This window comes from Eulemur rufifrons, chromosome 17, assembly GCF_041146395.1.
Source record: "Eulemur rufifrons isolate Redbay chromosome 17, OSU_ERuf_1, whole genome shotgun sequence".
NCBI lineage: Eukaryota > Metazoa > Chordata > Mammalia > Primates > Lemuridae > Eulemur > Eulemur rufifrons.
In genome coordinates this window covers 9,353,838-9,378,013 of record NC_090999.1, presented here as the reverse complement: position 1 = coordinate 9,378,013, position 24,176 = coordinate 9,353,838, and the positions used below count along the sequence as shown (strand labels likewise).

The following is a 24,176-nucleotide window of genomic DNA, read 5'->3' as shown; positions in this document are numbered from 1 at the left end:
GTAAAAAAGATTATGAAAGATTGGTGCTGATGTGATGGAAATAAAGGCAGCACATTCAAGCTATTGTGTGCTAATCTCCTCTCAATAGTTAAGCACACTATTTACCACTCTGAGAAATAAAGGGCTCAGGGTAATTTTAGTTCTTATTTGTCAAAGAAAAATGATTAAAGTGGCTTAAAATTTGCTGAAAAATTCAGACAAAAGCATTGCTAGGCAATAACCTGTCATTTAGATGTTAGAAATTTTGGCCCCATGTAATTACTAGGAAAAGTAATTAATGGATTAGAAAAAGAACTCAACAGTATACTTTGTCATAATCTTAAGAGACGCCTTTTTTCCTAATGAGATTGTTTAGTTCTGTCTTGGTATGCCAAAACATGCTTTTCATAGATTATATTTAATGACTAGGACTATGGTATTGGGCATTTCAGGGTGAAATTTAAGAAATGAATATCTTATTACTAAAACATGTAATGCCATTTAAATGGGAGGGGAATAACTAGGGGTTGCTCTTGAATTTTCCTTTCCCCATATCTTCTACAGTTTACTTTTTATTGATCAGTAAATGAATGGGTAGGCTGGTGATATGGTTGACGTCTCTGAACTAGTTGAGTTGTCTTTGAGTTCTATTTATTTCACTTTATGATCTACATGAATGCTAATGTGTATGTTTAATAAGTGATTCTCATCAGAGTTCTAACGTATACTTTTTGAATTTCAGTGTCACATGCATATCAAGAGTCCTACGGACTTTGAGTGGCTGAAACAGTGCAGATTTTATTTTAATGAAGATTCTGACAAGATGATGATTCATATCACAGATGTGGCTTTCATATACCAGAATGAATTTTTAGGCTGCACTGACAGGCTTGTCATAACGCCACTCACAGACAGGTGACGGGAGGATTCTGATGCCTCAGCCTCTCTGCTCCCCTCCTCCCCTGCCGCTTTTATTCTCTTGGTTGTTCAGGGGATTTTTGCTTAATGTCTCTTTACGGTTTACTGGCTCTTTGATATTAAGACCTTTGAAGTCTAGTATTTTTAGCTTTACACCTGTGTCTTCATCTGGGAATTAGGTTTGTGACTGAAACAGACCTTTCTTCCTTTGCCTTCAGTCTTATAAAGACGAAGTTTAAATGTATCTGTGGACGTTGAATGAGTAACAATGGGAATTAATTGCTGTGTGTCACTAGGTACAAATCACCGTGGGCCTTGAGGGCTGCTTTAGTACCCTTTTCATTGCTGAGAAACAATTTAGATGTTTTTTTTTTTTTTTTTAGCAGGAAAGAAATTGAGTATCAATGTAGGTGAAAAGCAGGGACAGGCACCTGGCCGGGCACTTGGAGGTGTTAGTGAGAGCGTCACTGCAAACTCCCTAGACTCAGTCTCCTCATTTGCAAGATAAACTAGACTGTCTCCAAGGGCCCTTCCAGGAATGATACTCTGTAATTCTCTTAGTCTAATTTGAACTTTGTGGCATCAGCCACATTGTATATTCTCTGTTCTGGGATGTGCTGAATCTCTATTATTGCATCACGTTGTGTGCATGTAACATCACATCACACCACACCCCATAAATGCATGTAATGATGACATGTCAATTAAAAATACTATTCATTTAAAAAGCGTGAAGAGTTGCCAAATAGGAATTTCCCTTGAAACACATACGGGGTCATGTCACACCTCCTCTCCTTCAAACCTCCAGTACTTCCTTCCCTTCTTCTCTCTCCACTGAAGGCCTTGTTTCCTGCTTTACTGAGAAGACAGATGAGGTCATAGGAGAGACTGTGCACTCATCTTCCGTTACCACGTCCATTAACCTGGGCCCCTCTCCCCACGAAGTCTCTTTCTCTCCTGGTTGTCCAGACAGATCATCTGCGCTGCCATCCAAAGCCAACACCTCCACTGAAACCACGATTTCCTCTCTGGGCGCAGCATCAATTTTCACTTTCTACTGGATTGTTTTCATCAACATACAAACATGTGCAATGTTTCCACACAGAAAACCCTACTGTGACGGCTCCAGTTTCCTTCCAATTCCTACGCTCCCGTCAAAATCCCTCGAAAGCACAATTTCTCTCCACCTGGTTTGTTTTGAACTCACTCCAAGCACTTGGTGTTCGTTTTTATTTTTTGCTGCCCTAACAAATTGCCACAAATTTAGAAGCTGAAACAACACACGTTTACTATTTTTACAGTTCTGTACATCAGAAACCTCACACGGGTCTCACTGACTAAAACCAGGTGTCAGCAGGGGCTGCGTTCCTTCCTGGGGAATCCAGCGGGAATCTGTTTCCTGCCCTTTTAGGTGGTTGGCAGAATTCCTTTCCTTGTGGTTATTAAACCCGGGACCCCATTTTCTTACTGTCAGCCAAGGGCTGTTCCAGCTTCAGAAGGCTGCTACAGTCCTTGACTCTCAACCCCTTCCTCCATCTCCAAAGCCAGCAGCGGGGGGTTGAGTCTCTTTCATGCTTTAAATCTCTCCTCCTTCTTCTGTCTCAGGTCTCTGGTCCACCCTTCTGCTTCTCTCCTCCCCTTTTAAGGACTCATGAGATTAGATTGGGCCCACTGGATAATCCAGGATAATCCCTCCATCTCAACGTCTTTACCATTAATGACATCTGCAAAGTCCCTTTAGCCATGGAAGGTAACATGCTCACAGGTTCCAGGGATTGGAATGTGGACAAGTTTGGGGACCAATATTCTGACGACCGCACTTTTCCCCATCACTCTGATAAAACAGCTCTTGTGAAAGTCACCCTGACCTTCAGGTCGCTAAATCCAGTGGTTCTTCCTGGATGGCGTCTTCCCTGAACGATCAGCAGCACTGGCACAGTCCATCATTCTCTCCTTTTAGATACACTTTCTTCACATGGCTTCTAGAACACCACGCTCACCTGGTTCCTCATTCTGGTGCGGCTGTCCCTTCACACCTGTTCCTACTGGTGGTTGCTCTTCAGCTTTCTGACCTCCTCAACATAGAACATGCCGGGCTCTTTTCTTCTCTGTCTCCTTAAGTGATCCTACATGGCTTTAAATACCACTAAATGTTGACCTCAAATCTCTGCATCCATCCAGGGCTTCTCCTCTGAATTCCAGACACGTATATCCACCTGCCTACACTACATGTCCACTTGGGGCTTATAGGATATTTGACCTTAGCAGGTTTGATTGTCTGCCACAAAAGTACCCTCCTGTCATCTCTGCATTTCAGTAAATGGGCATTCCATGTTATCAGAGTGGTGGGGGCAGTGTGATAGTCAGAATAATGGTCTTCCCAAAGATGCTCATGTCCTGATCCCTGAAACCTGCGGATGTTACCTTCCAGTTGTTCAGTCCAACAATCCTCGGAGCATCCTTGAAGCCATTCTTTCTCCCTCACCTCATTATCCAATCTACCTTCAACTTGGTCAGTGCTACTTTCAGAATTCATCTAGAAAGTGGCCACTTTTCACCCCTTCACTGTTACTACTCTTATCCAAACCATCGTATTCTCTAACCTGGATTATTGTGGTGGTCTTTTAATTGGCCTCCCTGCCTCTGCTGTTGTCCCTGTATAGTCTGTTCTCAGTTCAAATACCAGAATATAAGTCAGATCCTGTCACTCCTTTGCCCCAAACTCTCCACTGTGGTTCCATTTCACAAAAAGTAAAAGTAATGTCCTCACTTCAGCCTAAGAGGCCTGTCACCATCTGGCCCCTGCCACCATCTGGCCCCTGCCACTTGTCTGCCTCTCCTTCCTCATTCAGCTCCCATTATATGCTCCTTGGCTGTTCCTTGAACAGTGCCTGCACAGTCCTGCCCCAGGACCCTTGTACCTGCTGCACTCTTGGCCTGGAACCCTCTTCCTTCAGTAGTGGCTTAGCTTGCTTCCTCACTTCCTCAGGCCTCTGCTCAGATGTTACCTCAGAGGGGTCTTTGACCCTCTATGTTTGAAGCAGCAATCCTCACACTCCATAACCCTCTGACCCAGCTTTATTTTCCATGTTTCTTATTTCTAAAATAATCTGTTTCCTTCCTTTATAGTATAAGCTTCTTGAGGCATTGGCTTCATGTGATTTATTCACTAGAATAGTTCTGTCACATAACAGGTGCTTAAATACATATTTGTTGAATACATGAAAGAAATGATTATTTCCAAAGTTGCATCTTAATGGTGAAAATTTTAAATGGTACAGAAGAACATGAAGTAGAATATGTGGGAGGGAAAACTTTCCTATTTTTCAAAATGATTGATAGTTTATTTTCTATGCCTCTGAAAACTTTGCATGGCTATATGTCAAAATCCCTTTTACATTTTCACATGTAGATATCATAGTTTACAACCTTTTCTGCAACTTTCCCTATATTCATTATCATGCATTTTTTATATCAAAAAACTTGAGAACTTAAAAAGCTAAAGAAGTTTTTATAAGTGTACAAGTAGAGGTGCTTCTGAAGTGTGTTTCAGCCTGATTCACCCAAAATGTTCACTTGTTCATTTTTCTTTAAATAATTTGATTATGTGAGAAGTGATTCATCACGTTTTGCTGGTTATTGGGAATCCATTGCAAGATTTGTTTTCTTTTACAAAAGAAAACTTCTCACTAAAATTAATAATTTAAAAAAGTAAAATGCTAGAGGCACTGATAGGTTTGTTGTTAGCGTTTCGCTGGCTGACTTGTGAAAATTCAGCAACTGCGGCAGCCCTCCGGGCTCTGGGAAGCTCAGCCCCATGTAGACAGAGTTGCAGACATTTCAGATGATAAAATAGTCATTATAATATGGTAACATATAGCACCTTTGGCGAAAAACACATGGTGTTTTTAACGACCCGTCCTTCCTCCCACTTCTGGGCACACGCAGAGAAATATAGAATTGTTCGGACCACAGCTGTCACTTAAGCGAGAGGGCAGAGGAAATCGAGGGCTGATAGAAGCATCTTTCTTATCTGATTGATAAGAAATGTAGACAGGCCTAACAATGTGTATCTTTCCCTGATATATTCTCACAGCTTCTGTGAGTCATGCCTGACTGTTGACCACTCAACTCTGCCTGTACAGCTGTGTAGTCTTAGGCAAGACGCCCAATGTCTCTGATTCCTTTCTTTTAGAATCATTGTGTGGACTAGAGGTAATATAAATACACAGAGCATTATGAGGACATACTGTATCTAACAAGATATACTGTTAGACTCTTTGATTCTGTAAAATTAAATTGAAAAAAAAAAAAAACAAAAAAAAAAACAAAGTAAAAAAAAAAATAAAATAAATAAATACACAGAGCAAATGGTAGTCATTACTATTACTTCTGCTATGACTGTTGTTTTTCTGACTCACTGATAATACATTCCTTAGCAGCGTTTCCTTTTGTTTTTCCTTAAGCACGTCCTATAATCAAAAAGTCTGTAACTAAACCAAATTCTCAACAAAGAAAAGTAACTTGCTGATGCATGCACCTTTGTTGTCTTAGGAAACTTTTCAGCATCTTAGAATCAATAGGAGCTGAAACCACTTCTGGTTTACATGTGATGAAATGCATCTACTGTGATATGAATACTTAATACTAATGGTGGTGAGGAATTTGGTCAAATTGAGTGCTAATGAGCATTGGGTCATGGGGTTGGTTGCTGTTCATTTGGCATCGTGGTCACATTTTATATCTCTAATTCCAATAGCTGTCGGGACAGGAGAAACCAGATAAGAGTGTATGGCTGGACCAGCACAAGCCATTTATTCACAAATGTTCATAGCGTACAAGGTGCCAGGGGTTAGGCAAGTAGTTGAGGGTACAAGTGTGAACTAGACCTAGATCCTGACAGCAGAGAGTTTACAGCAGTCTAATTGGAAGGTGGAAAACTGAAACAGAGCCGTCAGCAGGTCATTAAAACACACAAAGTTCAAACCCTGTTCATGAATGGAGACATTTTTGAAAATAGCTAAGAGAAAGAGATTAGAAAGAAAAGCAGGGAAGGGTGGGCAGGAGGGAGGCACACACGTATAGGATACTCTGGGAAGAGTCTCATTAACAGGTATGTGGAGATGCTCCCACAGATCATTCGTGTCACTGAAAGGCCATTTGGGTACCAGTGTAGCAGTTGGTCTGAAGTCTCACCAAGCAGAGAAAGTAAGAGATAAGTCACCTGACATGCCCACTCACTTTGCAGGCAAATAGGATGATTTCTTTGAAGCAACTTGCTACCTTTTCAGTTTAAATATAAACCAGTTATAATGAGGGTTTGGGAGGCAGAGCAGCTGAGTGGACAGAGTTGATGGAGACGTATTTCTTACCCTGATAGGGTGGACTGGGCAGGGACAGGGCTTGGCTTACACCTGGACAGCCTGGCCCACGTCTTAGCTCTCCCACCGCAACCCTGAGAAAAGTTGCTCAATCTCTGTGAGCCTCTTCCTTCATCTGTAAAACAGGGGAGAAGAATAGTAGCTTCCATCCAGAGTTCTCTGGAGAATTAAGTGAGATAATGCATGTGGAGCACATCGTGTTGGCTGTTGTAATGGCAGATTCTGCCCTGAAAGGGATGGCGAAAGTGCAAGGGGAGAATGAAGACCCTGGGTTAAAAGGCACAATGAGAGTGACAGCAGGCATCCTCCTGAGTTCACACCCAGATCTTCTCTTCTGTATCCAGGCTCTGTATACGTTCAGGGCTGAGTTGCTGACTTGCCTTTTCAACACCTGTTTCCAATAAAATAGAGACCCTGGAACACCTCCAGTTGGTACGCTAACTGTTCGTTTTCACCCTTCATGCCACATAATCACTTCGTTTTCTTTGAAATATTTTTCAAGTCCAGATGAATGTTTTATAGTTTGGCCATAAGAAAACTGTAAATTACATCACTTTACAAATTGTCTCCTTTGACAACACCAGGTGGTGCTGGGAATCAAGTCATTCATCAGCAAGTTACCAGGTTAAAACCTTTCCTTCCCGGGCATTCTCGTACACTCTCTCCAATCTTTTATTTGTTAATCTCATATGGTAAGACACAGTGGAAGGTGTGTGCAGGTCTTATAGCTGCTCACAGAAATAGATTCAAGATGTGATTACTTAGCAACGTGTGATTCAAATCCCAAGTACGTCAAATTATCGACTCTTAGATTCAAAAGGGGAATAATCTACTTAAATGGTTCCAAATCTGTTTCACAGAATATCATTTTTTTTAGATGGGGACAGATTTCTGTGAAAAAGATTTCAGGCAAATTTTGGAAATGCTATGTATAATTTTTCATATTTGGAAATTCTAAATACACATTATCATAAGAAAGCCTGAAAAATTCAGCAGTAGCCTGTTTAACCTTTTCAATTGTTTTCAAACTAATTTGACCATAGATTACCCCCTTCTTTTTATAGAATACATGTTAACATTGATAAGGATAAGTGTCTTTTGGGGGGTAGTTTTGGAAATGTTATGTACAGACAAGGGCTTAGATCTCCTGTTCTCTATTCTTGAGCTGGTTTCATTTCACTGTGATGTCTTGGAAGTACCTTCCCGTTGCTGGTGGGATAGTTCTAGTGATGTTTCTTCCCCTCCAGGTGTTATATCACGTTGGCTCAAGCTCTAGGAATGAGCATGGGGGGAGCCCCTGCCGGACCTGCAGGAACAGGCAAAACAGAAACTACCAAAGATATGGGACGATGTCTCGGAAAATATGTAGTGGTTTTCAATTGTTCGGACCAGATGGATTTCCGAGGACTTGGACGGATTTTTAAAGGTTTGGGTTATATATTTAATTTTATGAGAGATTTCAGCTAAGGTGGAATATCTTTTTGAAATTTATTTTTCATCCATTGGCTACCTCTTAGGGTCATTTTTCAACTTTGTAAAACATTTTGGAAAATATTTAATCTTGCCAGTGTTGTGTGGATGGAATATTAGTATCACTTGCCTTTTGGGATGTTCCTTTGTCACTGAATGTTGGGTGTTTACAGATAAAGTGCCAAACTGTGAGCTGTTTTGTGTTGCTTGATGCATGATGTATTTGTTCAACTTTATTTTTGAACAAACCTATATCTGGCTTGTTTTGGCAGCTTCATTATGTCCTTTTCCTTGGCTTTCCAAAATTGTATACTAATTGGATTTTCTATTTAATTTCCTTCCTAAGGACTGGCACAGTCTGGATCCTGGGGTTGTTTTGATGAATTTAATCGTATTGATCTACCAGTTCTGTCAGTTGCAGCCCAGCAAATTTCCATTATTCTGACATGTAAAAAGGAGCATAAAAAATCTTTTATTTTTACTGATGGAGATACTGTGACTATGAACCCTGAATTTGGGCTTTTTCTAACCATGGTAAGGAGACGTCTGAAAAGCTACTTAATTTCAGTTTTATCACAGTCTTCATGCATCTCCCTGGTCATATGTCATTTATGTTCCATGAATGGAAACTGGGATTGTAATTTTCCCTCCTGTGTGAAAGCCTGTAGTGTTAAACAAAGATCATATTTATAACTCACAGCTTGTTCTGTCCAGGTGAGAGGAGAGTGCGATGTGTGAGTGAGATCTCTGGTTGTCATTCCAGATTTGTTGTGTGTGTGTGTACATCATGAATCCTCTGATATCATGCTAACATGTGCTTGTTGGACCATGATCATATTGTTCATTCTTGGGTTGTATTTTCTGTTTAGAATCCTGGCTATGCCGGGCGGCAGGAACTCCCTGAAAACTTGAAGATTAACTTCCGCACGGTGGCCATGATGGTCCCTGACCGTCAGATAATCATAAGGGTGAAGTTGGCGAGTTGCGGCTTCATTGACAATGTTGTTCTGGCCAGGAAGTTTTTCACACTCTACAAATTGTGTGAGGAACAGCTTTCTAAGCAGGTGTGTTATTCTGGAGGTCTCTGTACTTAGGCATATTTCATTTTGCTATTCAGTTAAATGTTCTCATTTTGAAAAATTGTAGACTGGACTTGTTGACAAAGTTCTTTATTGATACAAAGTAGGAAGGTGTATCATTATAAAATAATTTTATATGCATAGTTTAATTGAGAAGTACATTTAAAGAAATTAATATTGACAGCATAGAAATGAAGTAAATACTATCCAAACTGACTTAAAAGCCAAAGAATTATGGGTATTAATATTTGCTCTTTATTCTACCTATACATTCATTATAATATGATCATCCTGGTTTTTAGGAACCTCTCAATCATTTACTTTTCTCATTTTTTTTTTTTTTTTGTCAATAGATTTAGGGGGTACAATTGTTTTCTATTACATGGATAAATTGTACAAAGGTAAAGTCAGGGTTTTTAGTGTACCCATCACCAATATCATGTACATTGTTCCTGATAAGTAATTTCTGATCCCTCACTCTCTTCCCACGCTCCCCTATTAGTTTTCAACATCCCTTATTCCTCTTTATGGTCACATGTACCCATGGTTAGCTCCACTTATAAGTGAGAACATGTGGTATTTGTTTTTCCATTCCTGAGATATTCCACTTAGGGTAGTGGTCTCCAGTTCCACCCAAGTTGCTGCAAAAGACATTATTTCATTCATTTTTATGGCAGAGTAGTATTCATATATATATATATATATATATATATACTGCATTTTCTTTACTCCTTAGTTGATGGGCACTTAGGTTGATTCCATAGCTTTGCAAATTTATTATCATATGCCACATTTATTATTACTCAGTGTCTGTGGATCAGGAGTCAGCTTAACTGGGTCCTGTCGTTAGTGTCTAGCAAGGCTGTAATCAAGGTCTTGGCTGGGGTTGCAGTTTCATCTGATGCTTGCCCAGGAATGATCTACTTCCAAGCTCACTGTGGTTGTTGGCAGAATCCTGTTCCTTGAGGTTTTAAGACTGAGGGCTTTAGTATCTTGCTGGCTGTTGTTTGGAGGCACCTGCCTTCATTTCCTGCAGGAGATGTGAGTTCTTTGCAACATGGGATTCCCTGATGTGGCCACTTGCTTTCTCAAAGTTAGCAAGAGAAGAGGTTACAGCAAGAAGAGTGCTACAATCTTATGTAATATGACCACATGGGATCATATGCGACCTGTTGCCTCTATTGTATTCTATTAGAAGCAAATCACAGATTCTGCCTACTCTTAAGGTGATAAGATCCTCCAAGTGCATGAACACCAGGAAGGCATCATGTGGGCATCATGCTACAATTTTCTAGCACATTCAAATAAAATTACTAAAAGCCTATGCTAAATAATGACACATTACAATAAGCATAAGAATATAACATGAATATCCTGCAACCCATGTTCACAAGGTCATTGTGAATAAAATGAGTTGATGTGTACAAAACAATTAGTCTCATACTGATCTCTTGATGAACGTTCTGTGACTCTCCCTTCATGCCCACAGAATCCAATTCTGATAGGAAGTTTTCCTATGATTAATTTTATCCACCAACACTGGTTACTTATATGCAAATTTATTCATGTTTTTACTTAATCGTCTTTATTAGAATTTAAATTTCCTGATGGCAAGACCTCAATGTGAATATTTTTATGTGCTTCATCTTCCAAATGACTAGTATTAAGCGAGGCATACTGCTCCCAATTACCTTATCAGATAACTGTTTTGTTTTTGTTTTTGTTTCTCTATAGGTAATTTTTTAATGTGGTAAAAATATATAACATTAAATTTGCCATTTTAACCATTTTTAAGTGTACAGTTCAGTAGTGTTAAGTGTATTTACAATGTTGTGAAATAGATTTTCATAACTTTTTCATCTTGAAAAACTGAAACTGTATACCCACTAAACTAGTGGTCCCCAACCTTTTTGGCACCAGGTACTGGTTTCGTGGAAGACAATTTTTCACAGATGGGGGAGTGGGAGAGGAGAGGGGAGCTCAGGCAGGGATGCAAGTGATGGGGAGTGGCTGTAAATACAGATGAAGCTTCACTCGCTTGCCTGCTGCTCACCTCCTGCTGTGTGGCCCCTGGTTCCTAAGTTGGGGACCGCAGCACTTAAACAACTTCTCTTTTCCTCCTCCCCCAGGCCCCGGTAACCACCATTCTAATTTCTGTTTCTAAGAATTTGACTACTTTAGATACCTTATGTGAGTGAAATCATACAGCGTTTGTCTTTTTGTGCCTATTTTACTTAGCATAATGTCCTCAAGGTTCATTCATGTTGTAACACGTGACAGGATTTCCTTCCTTTTTATGGTTAAATAGTATTCCATTATGCGGATATGCCACATTTTGTTTATCCATTTGTTTGTGGATATTTGGGTTGCTTCCACCTCTTGGCTGTTGTGAATGGTGCTGCTGTGATCATGGGTATGCAGCTATCTCCTTGAGAAGCTGCTTTCAATGCTTTTGGCTGTATTCCCAGAAGTAGGATTACTGGATCTTATGGTAGTTCTATTATACTACCATTTAGTTTTTTGAGGAACAGCAGTACTATTTTCCACAGTGATTGGATGATTGAATTTTAATTATTCACTTTATATTAATATATGCTGAAATTTGGCATGATTGAGCTTTTATAAATATATACCAAGGCAAGGATGAAGCTGGGGGCTCAGCTTCCTGATTTATCCTTATTCTTCCTCCCCCAGGTAATCCTGACGTGCAGTTGCTTTTCTTCCTCCTCAGAAGGCATCTATCCATCTATCTGTATGTAGATATCTATGAGACAGTCATGAGTGAGGTCCCAGTTTAATTCTGGTTCTGAATTTGAATTTTAGCTTTAGAGATATGAGCAAATTTCCTTATGTATGACTGATTAAGAAAAAGCTCAAAGGGACATTTGTACTCCAATAGGAAATTTATTCCTTTTCCCCTGTCAAGCTTTGTCAGTTAGTTCTGATCTAAGGGCTTAAGCTAATGATGGTGGATGGGAGGAAGCTTTTGGATATTCTCTACTTGCTCAAAAAGTATATCTATAAAGAAATTTATTGCTCCATTGGTTGTGTGAGTTTTCTAAAGGAAAACTAGCATTTATTCATGATTGTGAATAGGACTTCCGTTAAATTCATATAGCTTCCATGAGTAGGTTAATATTGAAAATAAGCCCAGTATATTCAAATTCTTCAGGTACATTATGACTTTGGTCTGCGTAACATTCTGTCGGTACTCCGGACCTTGGGAGCAGCAAAAAGAGCTAACCCCACGGATACGGAATCCACGATTGTCATGCGGGTACTACGAGACATGAATCTTTCTAAACTGGTAAGATTCACAGATGGAAGTGTTCCACCCACTTAAATATCAGTTCAGCTAAGCACAAATGAGACTTAGAAATATTTATTTAAAATGCTCATTTAAAATGCCTAATTATCAAAGTGCTGAAAAGCATAACTTTAAATTATACTTTTTCAGAAGTTCTTTTTGTAATGACTCCTATCTCCTCTAAAATGTTCCTATTTCAATGGAATTGGAGTGGATTTTAAAAAAATCCTCATGTTAAGCTCCTAAATACCTTGAATCATTTTTGCATTTTAGAACTAAAATCTTGCCTTTAAAGTCTGGAGGGCCTGGTAGAAATTGTATGTAAATTTTATAACTATGTAATAATTTCACACTCTTGTTTCATAGTAGAGATTGATAATCAATGTCCAATATCAGTGGATCTATTTACAGGGCAACAAAATAATGTATTTTTATTTAAAAATAAAAGCATGAACCGAGTTCCAATTCATAAATTTGTTAACTATTTCTCACTTAAAAATTCTTTTTAATTTAAATTAGAAGTTGTGGACTATAATGTATCCCCCTAAACTGGCTATTTTATGGAAAGATTATCATGTAGGCAGTATTTTCTTCTCTTCCATTTTCTTGCTTTCTTTCTTCTTCCTTTTTCTCCCCTTCTTTAAAATTGTTTTTTTTTTAAATTAATAACTTATGGGAAAGATGAGGAAAATATTATTCAACTTCAATGAAGCTGATATTTTATTTATTAATGGTCACATTGAAATAACCCGGACTGTGTTGGGCATTTTCAACTTATCTGTACCTTGCTCTGTTTGTGCCAGAATAATTGGTCAGATTTCCCATTCTTTTCTTTTTTTAGATTGATGAGGATGAACCCTTATTTTTGAGTTTGATTGAAGATCTTTTCCCAAATATTCTTCTGGACAAGGCTGGTTACCCTGAGCTGGAAGCAGCCATTAGCAGACAGGTAATACATCTCACAGGGCAGCGTCCTCTGGATGGAATGGGAAGTAGGTGGCGCTGCTGTGGTCCAAACCTGTGGGCTCCACAAACAACACTGAGGCTGCAACTGCTGTCTTAGGAGAGGCCAACACACACCACTGATGGAGCTCCCCCTGCCCTGGGGTCTCCTCCTGTCACACAACCACGTGTCCAGTTAGTCATGTGCAAGTGGCCCCATTATTGAGAGAAACCATCACACGCCAGATGCAGAAATGAAATGCTATTGCCGCGCAGCTGGCTGCCTCGCCCGGGCTTGGCTTGGCTCTGCCTTCGCCCTGGTGTTTGCCACGTTGCCTTATCCCCAGACTCCTGACTCTGAGTGTTATTGGTAGTGATCTCATGTGGCCTGTCGGTTATTATTCTTTCTCCCCCTGGGCACTTGTGGTTTCTTCCTTAGGCTCTGGAGGTGGAGGGCAGGTGGTGGTGGGATCCACCCTGTGTGTTTATCATTAGGTGTCGGGACTTCCCATAATACTTGGTACAGCTTTAACTTTTTATAGTCTTCCTAGGAATGAAAATGAACCATGTGAAACTTGTGCCTCATTTGCCTTTTCTGTGAAGAAGAATTTGGAAGAACATGTTGTTTTATAGAAGTGGTGATTAACTCATATTTATAAACTACATTTAAATTCCTCGAAAATATTTGTAATAGAAATCAAATGTGGTAGTACTTAATGTATATTTTGCTTAAAAAATCAATATATAAAAGTCTGAATTTCCTGATCAGGTAAAAGTGATATTTTTTTCTGTAAATGGTTTATCTTTTGGCTAAACTAATTATATCAATACCTAAAAAGCTAAGTATTAAGTAATTTATAGAATGACTTACATTAGTAATTTGTAGCATATAAAAATCTGATGAGCAAATATATAACATAAAGTGATATATGGAATATTATCCAAAATTATTTAAGTAAAATTAAAATCCTCATGTCCGGTGAGTTCAAGCATAGCACAGTGGTTAAGCACATGTACCATGGAGTTGATTTTCTTGGGCTCAAATCCCCATTCCATAACTTTACAAGGTGATCAACTTGGGCAAACTGCTTAGCCACTCTGTGCCTCAATTGCCTTATCTGTAAAACGAAGGTATTGATCGTACCATTTTCATCATATTATTAGGAAGATTAATCTTAGAACAGTGTTTGCCACAGGGTAACTTCCATACACATATTAATAGATAAAAACTATGCAATAGACTTACAAAGATGGCTTGAAATTTGTACAGAATTCCAATCAACCTGGTGTGTTATCAATTTTTCCAGTTATATAATATATATAAAATATATATATAATTTCCATCTTATAAATTAAAAATGTAAAATACATTTTGCCATTTGGATTTTTATTTTTAAGTTGATCCTCAGATGCGCATTCAATAAAATGTTAATGTAAATGTATTCAATTCCCAAAGACAAATGCAGCTGTTTCTTATTAGTTTGGGATAACATTTTGGTTATGTTCAGCCTGATTTTGTCTATGTATATATGTATTTTTCATGCGGGATTCTTTATTATGGTAAAATGTATAACTAAAACTTACTTTGTGAACCATTTTTAAGTGTACAGTTCGGTGGCATTAAGTGCATTCAGATTTTTGAGCAACGGTCATCACCATCCATCTTCAGAACGTTTTTCATCTTCCCAAATTAAAACTCTGTATCCATTAAACAATAAATCTCCCTCCCCACAGTCCTGCATATTTTTTTTTTTAGCACAATGTTAAATCCAGATCATTGTTGATGTGATCCAATGTGGGGGTTTTGTTATGTTTTCAGGTTGAAGAAGCTGGTTTAATCAATCACCCTCCTTGGAAACTGAAAGTCATCCAGCTGTTCGAAACGCAGAGGGTGAGGCATGGAATGATGGCCCTGGGGCCCAGTGGGGCTGGGAAGACCACCTGCATCCACACCTTGATGAAAGCCATGGCAGGTATGGGGCAGCCAATCTCATTGCCTTGGGGGACACATTTAAATAGTTGTGACGCATGTGACTGCTCAAGAGGGACAGAAAGGCAGATACATAAATATATTTTTATAGGCAGGAATGCCACTTGACTTATTATTGGGGACATTTTAGAGATAATCTATTACCTTGATGGACCAGAGCGGGGGGGAGGGGACATTTCTCAAGTGAGTTTTTGCTCTGTGCTATATGTTTTACATAAGTTGTGTCATTTAATTTTCACAATGATCTTGAGAGGTGGCTATAATTATCCCTATTTTGCACAACAATCAAGGCTCGACATCAGAAATGTCCAAGATCACAAATATGGTACGTGACAGGACTCAGAGTTAAGGTCAGGGCCCACTAACAAAAAACTCCAGAGTTTTTCCAATATACTAAGCCACTTTCTGGTAAACATAAAAAATAACATGTTATCTCCCAATAAACATAAAATGATTCCAATCCCAACTCTTAAATTCTAGGTGCTGAAATCATCCTAATAATAAATCATCTCCCCACCTGGAATCAGATATTTTTCTGGTGAAGTTAAATAGACACATTTCCTTTCCAGAGGTCCTCAAGCCTTGCACATAAGATCACCCAAGGATAATGGGCATTTCACACTCATAATTATTCTTGTATTCTCTGGTTCTGATCAGACACTGGACACTCTCTTCCTAAAAACATATCAGCAGCCCTTAGCCGTGGCAGAGTTGAGTTTTAAAATGTCACAACTTTGGCTGTTGGAGTAGAACGTATTTAGTGCCACAGGGAAAAAGTGCCTGGTTGGGTTTTCAGTCAGCTCACGGAACCCTGGTGCACTGCTGCTGGCGCAATGCCGGTGTATGTTAGTGGTTGCTGGAGATTGCCCTGCACATGTTGGATTTAGTCTCCGTTTGCTCAGGCACTGGATGAAATGAATTCTGCCTAACGGATCTCTACCAGGGGTTCCTCAGACTGAGTTACATTATGCTCTCAGCCAGTACCTACCTCCACCAAAACTGACAACTCACACCTGCAGGACTTATCACGTTTTTTTTTTTTTTTTCATGTATGGTATTAAGATCATGTTATGGGATTTTTATGTTTTTAAATAATTGTTTTCCCTCTCAAATTATGCTTAATATATCTTTGCTGCAGTTATGAAACTTCTGTTGACAATAAACTACAAATGCACCTGGTACAATGACTTAAACAAAATGAGTGCTAAATATTAGACAATACAGATACATTATGTATAACATGTCTAAATTATGCAATCCACATGGCATCACTGATTTTGGAGAAGTTCCTTGCAAAGATGAATTAATCATTAGACTGTTTGCTCCTTATTAACTTGTTCTTGGCTTTAGTACATAGGACAAACATTTCTCTTAAGTAACACATTGTTTCTTGCTGAAAACTTTAATAATCCAAAAGATTGAGATGATAATTGGGTTGAACTTCTACAAAATTCATGTATGATATTTGTTCCCTGATTCATCGTATATATGATCATCAAATGTCTTTATGTTTGGTGCCTTGAGGTTCTGTCAGATCCTGGACTAGAAGCAGGAAAACAGGTGTGAAAAGCATGGCTGTGTCTTCAAGGATTGTGAAGTGCAGCAGAGTGACATAATTATAATTCAGCATAGAATTGCTGTAAGGAAGGCTTGGACAATTATGCTGTGAGTAGAGGTGAAGGAGATCAGAAAATTCTCTAAGGAATTATAGAATGGCCTGTGGATCAGGCATTACTTCATCTGAAGGTTGAAGTTTGAGTAGCAGATTGATAAAAAGCATTCTCAGCAGGAAGAACAGCCTGTGTAGGAAGAAGGGATTGGAGGGAACCTGAGATATCCAAGGAAGTGCTTTGGCATGGATGAAATGCGATTGGTGTGTGGGGTGTGGCGGGGCAATGAGGCTGCATGGAGGTGTTGCAGATGCTACTGGTGCCCAGTGCCATGCCCCTTTGACTCTCGCCTGCCATAGATGTGGCTGTGTTGGGCAGTCCCCTCTGCTCCAAGCTCCAGCAATATCTTCCAGCTTTCCGGCCTTAGGATTTTGCTTGAAGCTGGGGGACTGGCTCAGCCTGGAAGTAGGGCTTAGGTGGGGATTAATGTCCCTGAAGCAGCCATACCCTCACCCAATAGGGGAGAAGAGTTGATGGCAAAATTCCTGCCTTCTGTCTTTCAGAAAGACACTACACCTGTGCCCAGCTCAGCAATGCACCCTTTATTGGCTTTCTTTTCTTTTCTGCCTCACTCTCTCTGTCCCCTCACTCCGAACTTCCAGCACCCATGTCTTTGTCTCAGGCTCTGCTTTCAAGAAAATCTCAATTAGGACAGTAGGTGTCGCATCAGGAGCTTTGTAGGTCACGCCGAATACCCAGGATTTATTCTGTAGGTTGACAGGAAGCCCAGTGGCTGGGGATTGGCATGATCACCTTGGTGTGTAGAAAACCATCCCGTGGCCACATGGAGAACAAACTGGGGGGCAGGAGGGGTGGTCTCAAGTCCATAAGGAGGTGACAGCAAGAAAAGGGTGCCCACTGTAAGGCAGAGTCCACGAAGGTGCGGTGAGCAGGACTGAGTCATGAAATGCCCAGGAGGAGAATCAAGGGGAATTAGTTTAACCTATGTTGTGAAAGTCAAGCATTTTTTGTTTCTTCAAGTATGCTTGTAAAAATGCTATGGTATTTTAAATGAAAATGATCAAATTCTACCTACTACCACAATGAAATAATTTTTGATAGTTTCTCTGGTATGGGAAAGCAGATAAAGTCCAATTTTCACCCATTTATGAACTGTCATACACAATATCATATGGCAGTGGACTTTCATATGCTTTAAGACTTTGCTGGCATTTTGTAAAGTGTGATTAGATTAAAAATAGTGTTGCTAGAGTCTTACCGATATCATCTATTGCAAAAGCTGAATAGTGTGGCTAAGTGAACTTTCATAACTGTGAATTTTTGCAAATAATTACTCTGATTGTTTTTGTGATTTTTAAAAAGGCGAAATGTGGTCTTATGTTCTAAATGGGTGTTTTAGGATTCTCCAGAGAAACAGAACCAGAAACACACATACGTGTGTGTGTATATGTGTATATATATTACACATACGAGTAATTGGCTCATGTGATTGTGGAGGCCAAAAAGTCCTACAATCTTCCATCTTCAGGCTGGAGACTCACGAAAACCGATGGTGTAATTCAGTCTGAGTCCCTGGCCCAAGAACCAGGAGAGCCAGTGGTGTAGATCCCAATCTGAGGGGTATAGAAGAAGCAACGAAATGTCCCAGCTCAAATAGGGAAAAAAGGGGCGAAATTCTTCCTTCCTCTGTCTTTTGTTCTGTTGGGGCCTCAACAGACTGGGTGATTCCCACCTACCTTGGGGAGGGCACTTTACTGAGTCCACAGATTCAAATGCTAGTCTTATCTGGAAACACCCCACAGTCACACCCAGAAATAATGTTTAATCTGAGCACGCTGTGGCCAGCCAAGTTAACCACTGCAATGGGGTTTAATGTAACATCTTTACTCATGTGTATATGTGTGTGTTTATTTATCACACAGTAAGTACTATTTTAGCATTTATTTTTATGATTTTATAATGTAAACTTCATTCTTCACTCTTCTGCTCATTAGCCATGGTTATGTGCAGAATCCCAGCCCATTTAAGAGTAGGTAACGTTTAAAAGATTTGACTACATTTCTTAAGTTTGGCCACAGAAGAACTGGTCCTTGATTCATACAAAATTCATTTAGCTTATCTTTTTCAGGTTGAGCAAGAAAACATATGAGCAAGTCGAAGCTGATAATGGAGAGAAAGGCCTTTTCTAGGTGATATTTCAGGCACAAGATTTAATCTAATATTCTGATATTAAGCTCAAAGATTTTTCGAGCTGTGGTATTTAGAGAATTTCTATATTAGTACTTTCCAGCGTGGTAGCCTTTTTCTCCCCTAAGTAATATGCAATTTTTTATTACAGAAGATATAAAAGTGCTTCAGTCAATAAAGTATAATGAGGCTAATTTTGATAATGTGGAATGCAGTAAGACATATTTTCAATGTAATTTTGCATTTTTTATACTTTGAGCACCTGCTGACAGAACACCACAAATTAGTGCAATATTGCTTACTGATGGTTCACTCCACATCTGAATTTGGATTTACTTGGTACAGATTGTGGAAAACCACACCGGGAAATGAGGATGAATCCCAAAGCAGTTACTGCCCCACAGATGTTTGGTCGGCTCGACGTGGCTACAAATGACTGGACTGATGGGATATTTTCTACCCTTTGGAGGAAAACATTGAGAGCAAAGAAAGGTAGAAGATAAATCACAAGCATTATTCTTGACGTGTACTTCTAAATAAAATTCTTGGTGGCTGTATCAAATTAGTAAACAACTGTATTCTCCATATAAAATCTTAACCAAGATTAAGAAGTCATAAATCAGAATGATATTTGTGAATATTGAAATGCTGAAATTATTGATTAACACATTTTAGATTCCCCCTTTTTGGAACAATTTTTTGAAAGAATATTTCTGCACCCTGGTAATATCTTAGAGTAAAATAGATGGAAAAAGTTGTTAAGGAAAATTGATAGTATTGAATAAGGTGATTTTACCATAACCATTTTCACTGAATATTTTACAAATGTTACTCTTGTTAAAGTACAGCCTATTTTTAAAAAAACTGATTCCCCTATAAAATCATAGGAGAAAATGGGTTTGGAATTCTCTAGGGAGAAAATTGTGTATATCAAAAATGAAGTCTACATTGAACAAACATTATTCTGTGTAGATGGACACTGGTGTTTGGTTGTTTAAACAAACTCGTTAAGAGGTAGCGGTTCAATCTGAATTGCCTCTCACTTATAAACGCTGTCAGTGGAACACAATGTTCCCAGAATATAAACTCAGAGAGAAGAAATGATAACAGCTCTGCTCTCATTCTGTTTTTTTCACTCCTGAGTGAGGAGGAGAAAGGCACAGTGAACACAATTGCAGGGAAAAAGAACAACACAGGAGAGAGAGGAGATATTTGGTTTTCCTTCCTGGGTCTACCATTTGGGCAACCATATTATACTGAAAAATGTTTAGGGTAGCTCCACTGAAGTTCTTACTTAAAGAATGTAGCTGGTCAACGTAACATTAATTGTCAGAAGACTAATGAAAACGCTTACTTTCTAAAGTGTACTCATATTAGAAATTGTTGTTCTATTGGAAAAGAAATCAAATTTTGCTTGTGATTTGTTCCAGTTAATCCAATGTAATCACAGACCCAATTACCAAATGTTACCTCAAAGAATAGGAGCTCAGAGAGGTTTTTTTTCCTTTCCCCATATAAAAGGCAACATATTGCTTTTTCTTTCAAAGTCACTGGTGATTAGATCACCATTTTACTTGAATTGTTAGTTGAATGAGCTTGATTAGGATTTTCAAAGCATTTTGTTTGAAATAGACTCTTCCACAGTTGTTGCAAAGAAAAATTCAATCTGCAAACTTGGTCATGGTGTTGGTGAGTAAGAGAAGCTAGTAGTTAAGAAATTAAGAGGACCATTACTAGTAAATCAAATAACCTAAATTTATAATAGCATTCTTGTTGGAGCATTGTGCTGATGTTTGTCATGTTCTCTACCTCCAAATAATCTCCTTAAATGACTCCTGTCAGGTTTTGTCCACAATGTCCCTCTCTGGACTGCTCCATCAAGGACACTTGTGACCTCCAGTTTGTCAAATACAAATTTCCAATTCTCACTCCAGTCCTGCTCTCAGTAGAATCGGCACAATTGGTCATACTCCTTCTTGAAACACTTCTGTCACTGGTTTCAGGGATTCCTCCTCCTGTTAGCTCTTTTCCCACCTCTGCTTCCTCGGGAGGTCTGGAAGAAGGAGTCAGCAAAGGGGACCATGTTGGGAGTCTAAAGGTTACTATGCCTCTGTCTTCAGACCTCCTGTCTCTTTCTCTACGCTTATTACCTAGAAGAAACTTGCCCAGTCCCATGGCTTTAAATTTCATCTTCGTGCTGATGGCTTTCACATTTTATTATTTTATTTTATTTTTTTATTTCAGCATATTACTGGGGTGCAAATGTTTAGGTTACATATATTGCCTTTGCCCCGCCTGAGTCAGAGCTACAAGTCAATAGATGCATGGATTAATAAAATGTGGTATATGTATACCATGGAGTTCTACCCAGCCACAAAAAACAATGGTGATCTAGCACCTCTTGCATTATCCTGGATGGAGCTGGAGCCCATTCTACTAGGTATCACAAGAATGGAAAAACAGGCTTTCACATTTTCATCTCCAGCTCTGACCTCTGCCCTGAATTCCCAGCTCAACAATTCTACTGGGGTTTCTGTTGGACATCTCAGACCTAATATGAGCACACCAGAGTAGATGCCATAGCTCTGTCTTTCCTACTGCACTTACATACCTCTCCCCTCCTCTTTTCAGCTTTCTTACTGTTCCTAGAACATGGTCACCTTAGTCAGGCTGGCTGCTGTCACAAAGTGCCATAGCCTCTGTGGCTTATAAACTACAGACATTTGTTTCTCACAGTTCTGGAGGTTGAAAGTCTGACATCAGGGTGCCAGCATGGTTGAGTTCTGGTGAGGACCTTCTTCTAGGTTCCAGCTGACTTCTCACTGTGTCCTCACATAGCGGAAGTTCAAGGGAGCTCACTGATGTCTCCGTATATAGGCACTCATCCCATTCCAGAGGGCTCCATCCTCATGACTAATCACTTCTCACATGCACACCTCCTAATACCCAAATAAACACCTTGGAGATTAAGGTTTCCATATATGAATTTTGAGGAAACATAAACATTCAGCCCATTTTATTACCCTAAGCTTGTGCCTGCATCAGGGTCTTTGCATTTTCTATTCCCACTGTCTGGAAAATTCTACCTGTGGATCTTTACATCACTTCATCCTCCTTCTGGAATAATTCGTTGACCACCTTACCTCATGCTGTTATCCTGCTTAATTTTTCTAATCTTATACATTTTTCATTTGTCTGCTTGTCATCTCCACCACTTAGAATGTAAGCTCTGTGAAGACAGAACATCGTCTTGTTTGCCAAAATATCCCTAGCCCCTAGAACAGAGCTCACGCAGAAGGTGCTCAAAGAATATTTGTCCAATGAACGAATGACTTTTTGATTTGATTATGGGTCTTAAACAACTGCTATATAAAGAACTTAAAAAGTCCTATGTGATGAAATAAGGTAATCATTTAGATCAAAGCTTAATTTAAAAATTAATGAAAATTATGTCAAACTACAATATATGCATAAATATGTGTGTATGTTTTCTTCCCCCTTTGGTGGGATATTCTAGGGGAACATATCTGGATAGTTCTTGATGGTCCAGTAGATGCCATCTGGATTGAAAACCTGAATTCCGTTTTGGATGATAACAAAACTCTAACCCTTGCCAATGGTGATCGCATCCCCATGTCTCCAAACTGCAAGATTGTTTTCGAGCCTCATAACATTGACAATGCTTCTCCTGCTACGGTCTCAAGAAATGGAATGGTTTTCATGAGCTCTTCTATCCTTGATTGGAGTCCTATTCTTGAGGTATAATTGAATCCTTTTTTTTGTATAATTAAAAAGGAAAACAGATCCTTCAGCATTCTTGTAATGTGAATGCCAATTTTTTTTTTTGCAGATGGCAGTGTAATTGCTTTTTATGCTAATGTTTATGGAAGATCCTTGCATGCACTGGGATATTCAAACCCTGATTGCCCCTAACAGGTTTCTTCAGTACTCTTCTAATCACTTTAAAACTGGGCTTTCCAGCCCGTGGGTTGTAGAGTAATTGCCAGACCTGTATGATTCAATAATTTCACCAAACTGTGTCTGAGGGCTGAATAAATAAAATTTAATTTGATCACTTTGGGGACTCATGACATTTTAAAATGATACGCATTCAGATAAAGTTTGGGAACAACTATCTTAGAATATTAACTTGAAGATAGTTTATTAAAATTGCATATGAGGAATTTTTATGAGATTCAGTAGTCATAATATTAGTTTTAAGTTTGTATGTGGAAATATTTCAGATAGTATGTCTTCAAGTCATGATCAGGTATATTATTTTATTACCACCAATATATCCTAGAATATATTGATTAGAATTATAATTAAATACCTTGAATACTTACGTGTTTTACTAAATAGATGTTACAATGTAAGACAGAAAGCTTATTAGATAAGCCACGTGGAAAATCTCTTGTGACATAGTTTGTCAAATTTATTATTTTCATTTACATAAGGTTTTTGAAGATGATTTTGATTGAAAACTTATGAATTTATAATTTAAATAAAGCAGATGTTTATTTTATATTGCCATTATATTTTTGTACTTTTATTTCTCTATGGAGCTATCCTAACTTTTTATTAGTGTATTTCCAGAATTTAAACAACTTTGGGTTACAAAAGGGTTTTAATTTGGTATGAAAATGTGAGGAAAGAGAGGATTATACAACAAAATGATACTGACATATAGTTGAATAAGTCACTAAAAATACTTAGAAAGGTTTCAGATTTCACAATGAAATGATCCATTCATTAAGGAGAATAAAAGCAGAGGGTTCAACCCTGACTTTGCAAAAGTAATCACCAATGGCAGTTCTTTAAAATACAGAAGATTGGGTCACACTCCAATTCTACTAAATTAGGATCACTAGGGAGGGGACCCAGGACATGTTTTTTTAAAGCACCACAACATTTTTTCCCACACAAACAGGCTTAGTAACCACAGATACAGCAAGCTCCAAGTGAAAATGTATTTATGTGATTTTTTCCAAAATACTTCAATTTTACAAAGGTTTTTGAAAAATACTTTTTACATGACAAGCTAATGAATATTTAGAGTTTGCTATTTACTAAATAATCTTATACTACAGTCTGTCCATATTGAGGCTGAATAACACCTTTACATTAATGCTACACATACCTAAAATATTTTTATATGCTTTTAAATGGTGCAGTTTCTTCCTTGGTTAGGAAGAAACAAGACTCACGAAGAATCACATAGCAAATGTTTAGAGCGGTGCAAGGCAGCTCCGGGAGAGTTATTAGAGGGCAGAGCAATTGGCAAGTTGTATT

The 24,176-nt window shown here is 38.7% G+C and overlaps 1 protein-coding gene across 1 annotated transcript in view; it reads left to right on the top strand.

Moving 5' to 3' along the window:
• DNAH5 (dynein axonemal heavy chain 5) overlaps positions 1-24,176 on the top strand; it is a 197,793-nt gene that overhangs the window by 76,184 nt on the left and 97,433 nt on the right. The window contains exons 35-43 of the mRNA XM_069492049.1: positions 722-894; positions 7,526-7,704; positions 8,095-8,282; positions 8,618-8,812; positions 12,000-12,134; positions 12,976-13,083; positions 14,896-15,049; positions 19,230-19,376; positions 22,402-22,643. Of these exons, the coding sequence (XP_069348150.1) occupies positions 722-894; positions 7,526-7,704; positions 8,095-8,282; positions 8,618-8,812; positions 12,000-12,134; positions 12,976-13,083; positions 14,896-15,049; positions 19,230-19,376; positions 22,402-22,643 (1,521 nt within the window). The remainder of the gene's footprint in view (positions 1-721; positions 895-7,525; positions 7,705-8,094; positions 8,283-8,617; positions 8,813-11,999; positions 12,135-12,975; positions 13,084-14,895; positions 15,050-19,229; positions 19,377-22,401; positions 22,644-24,176) is intronic.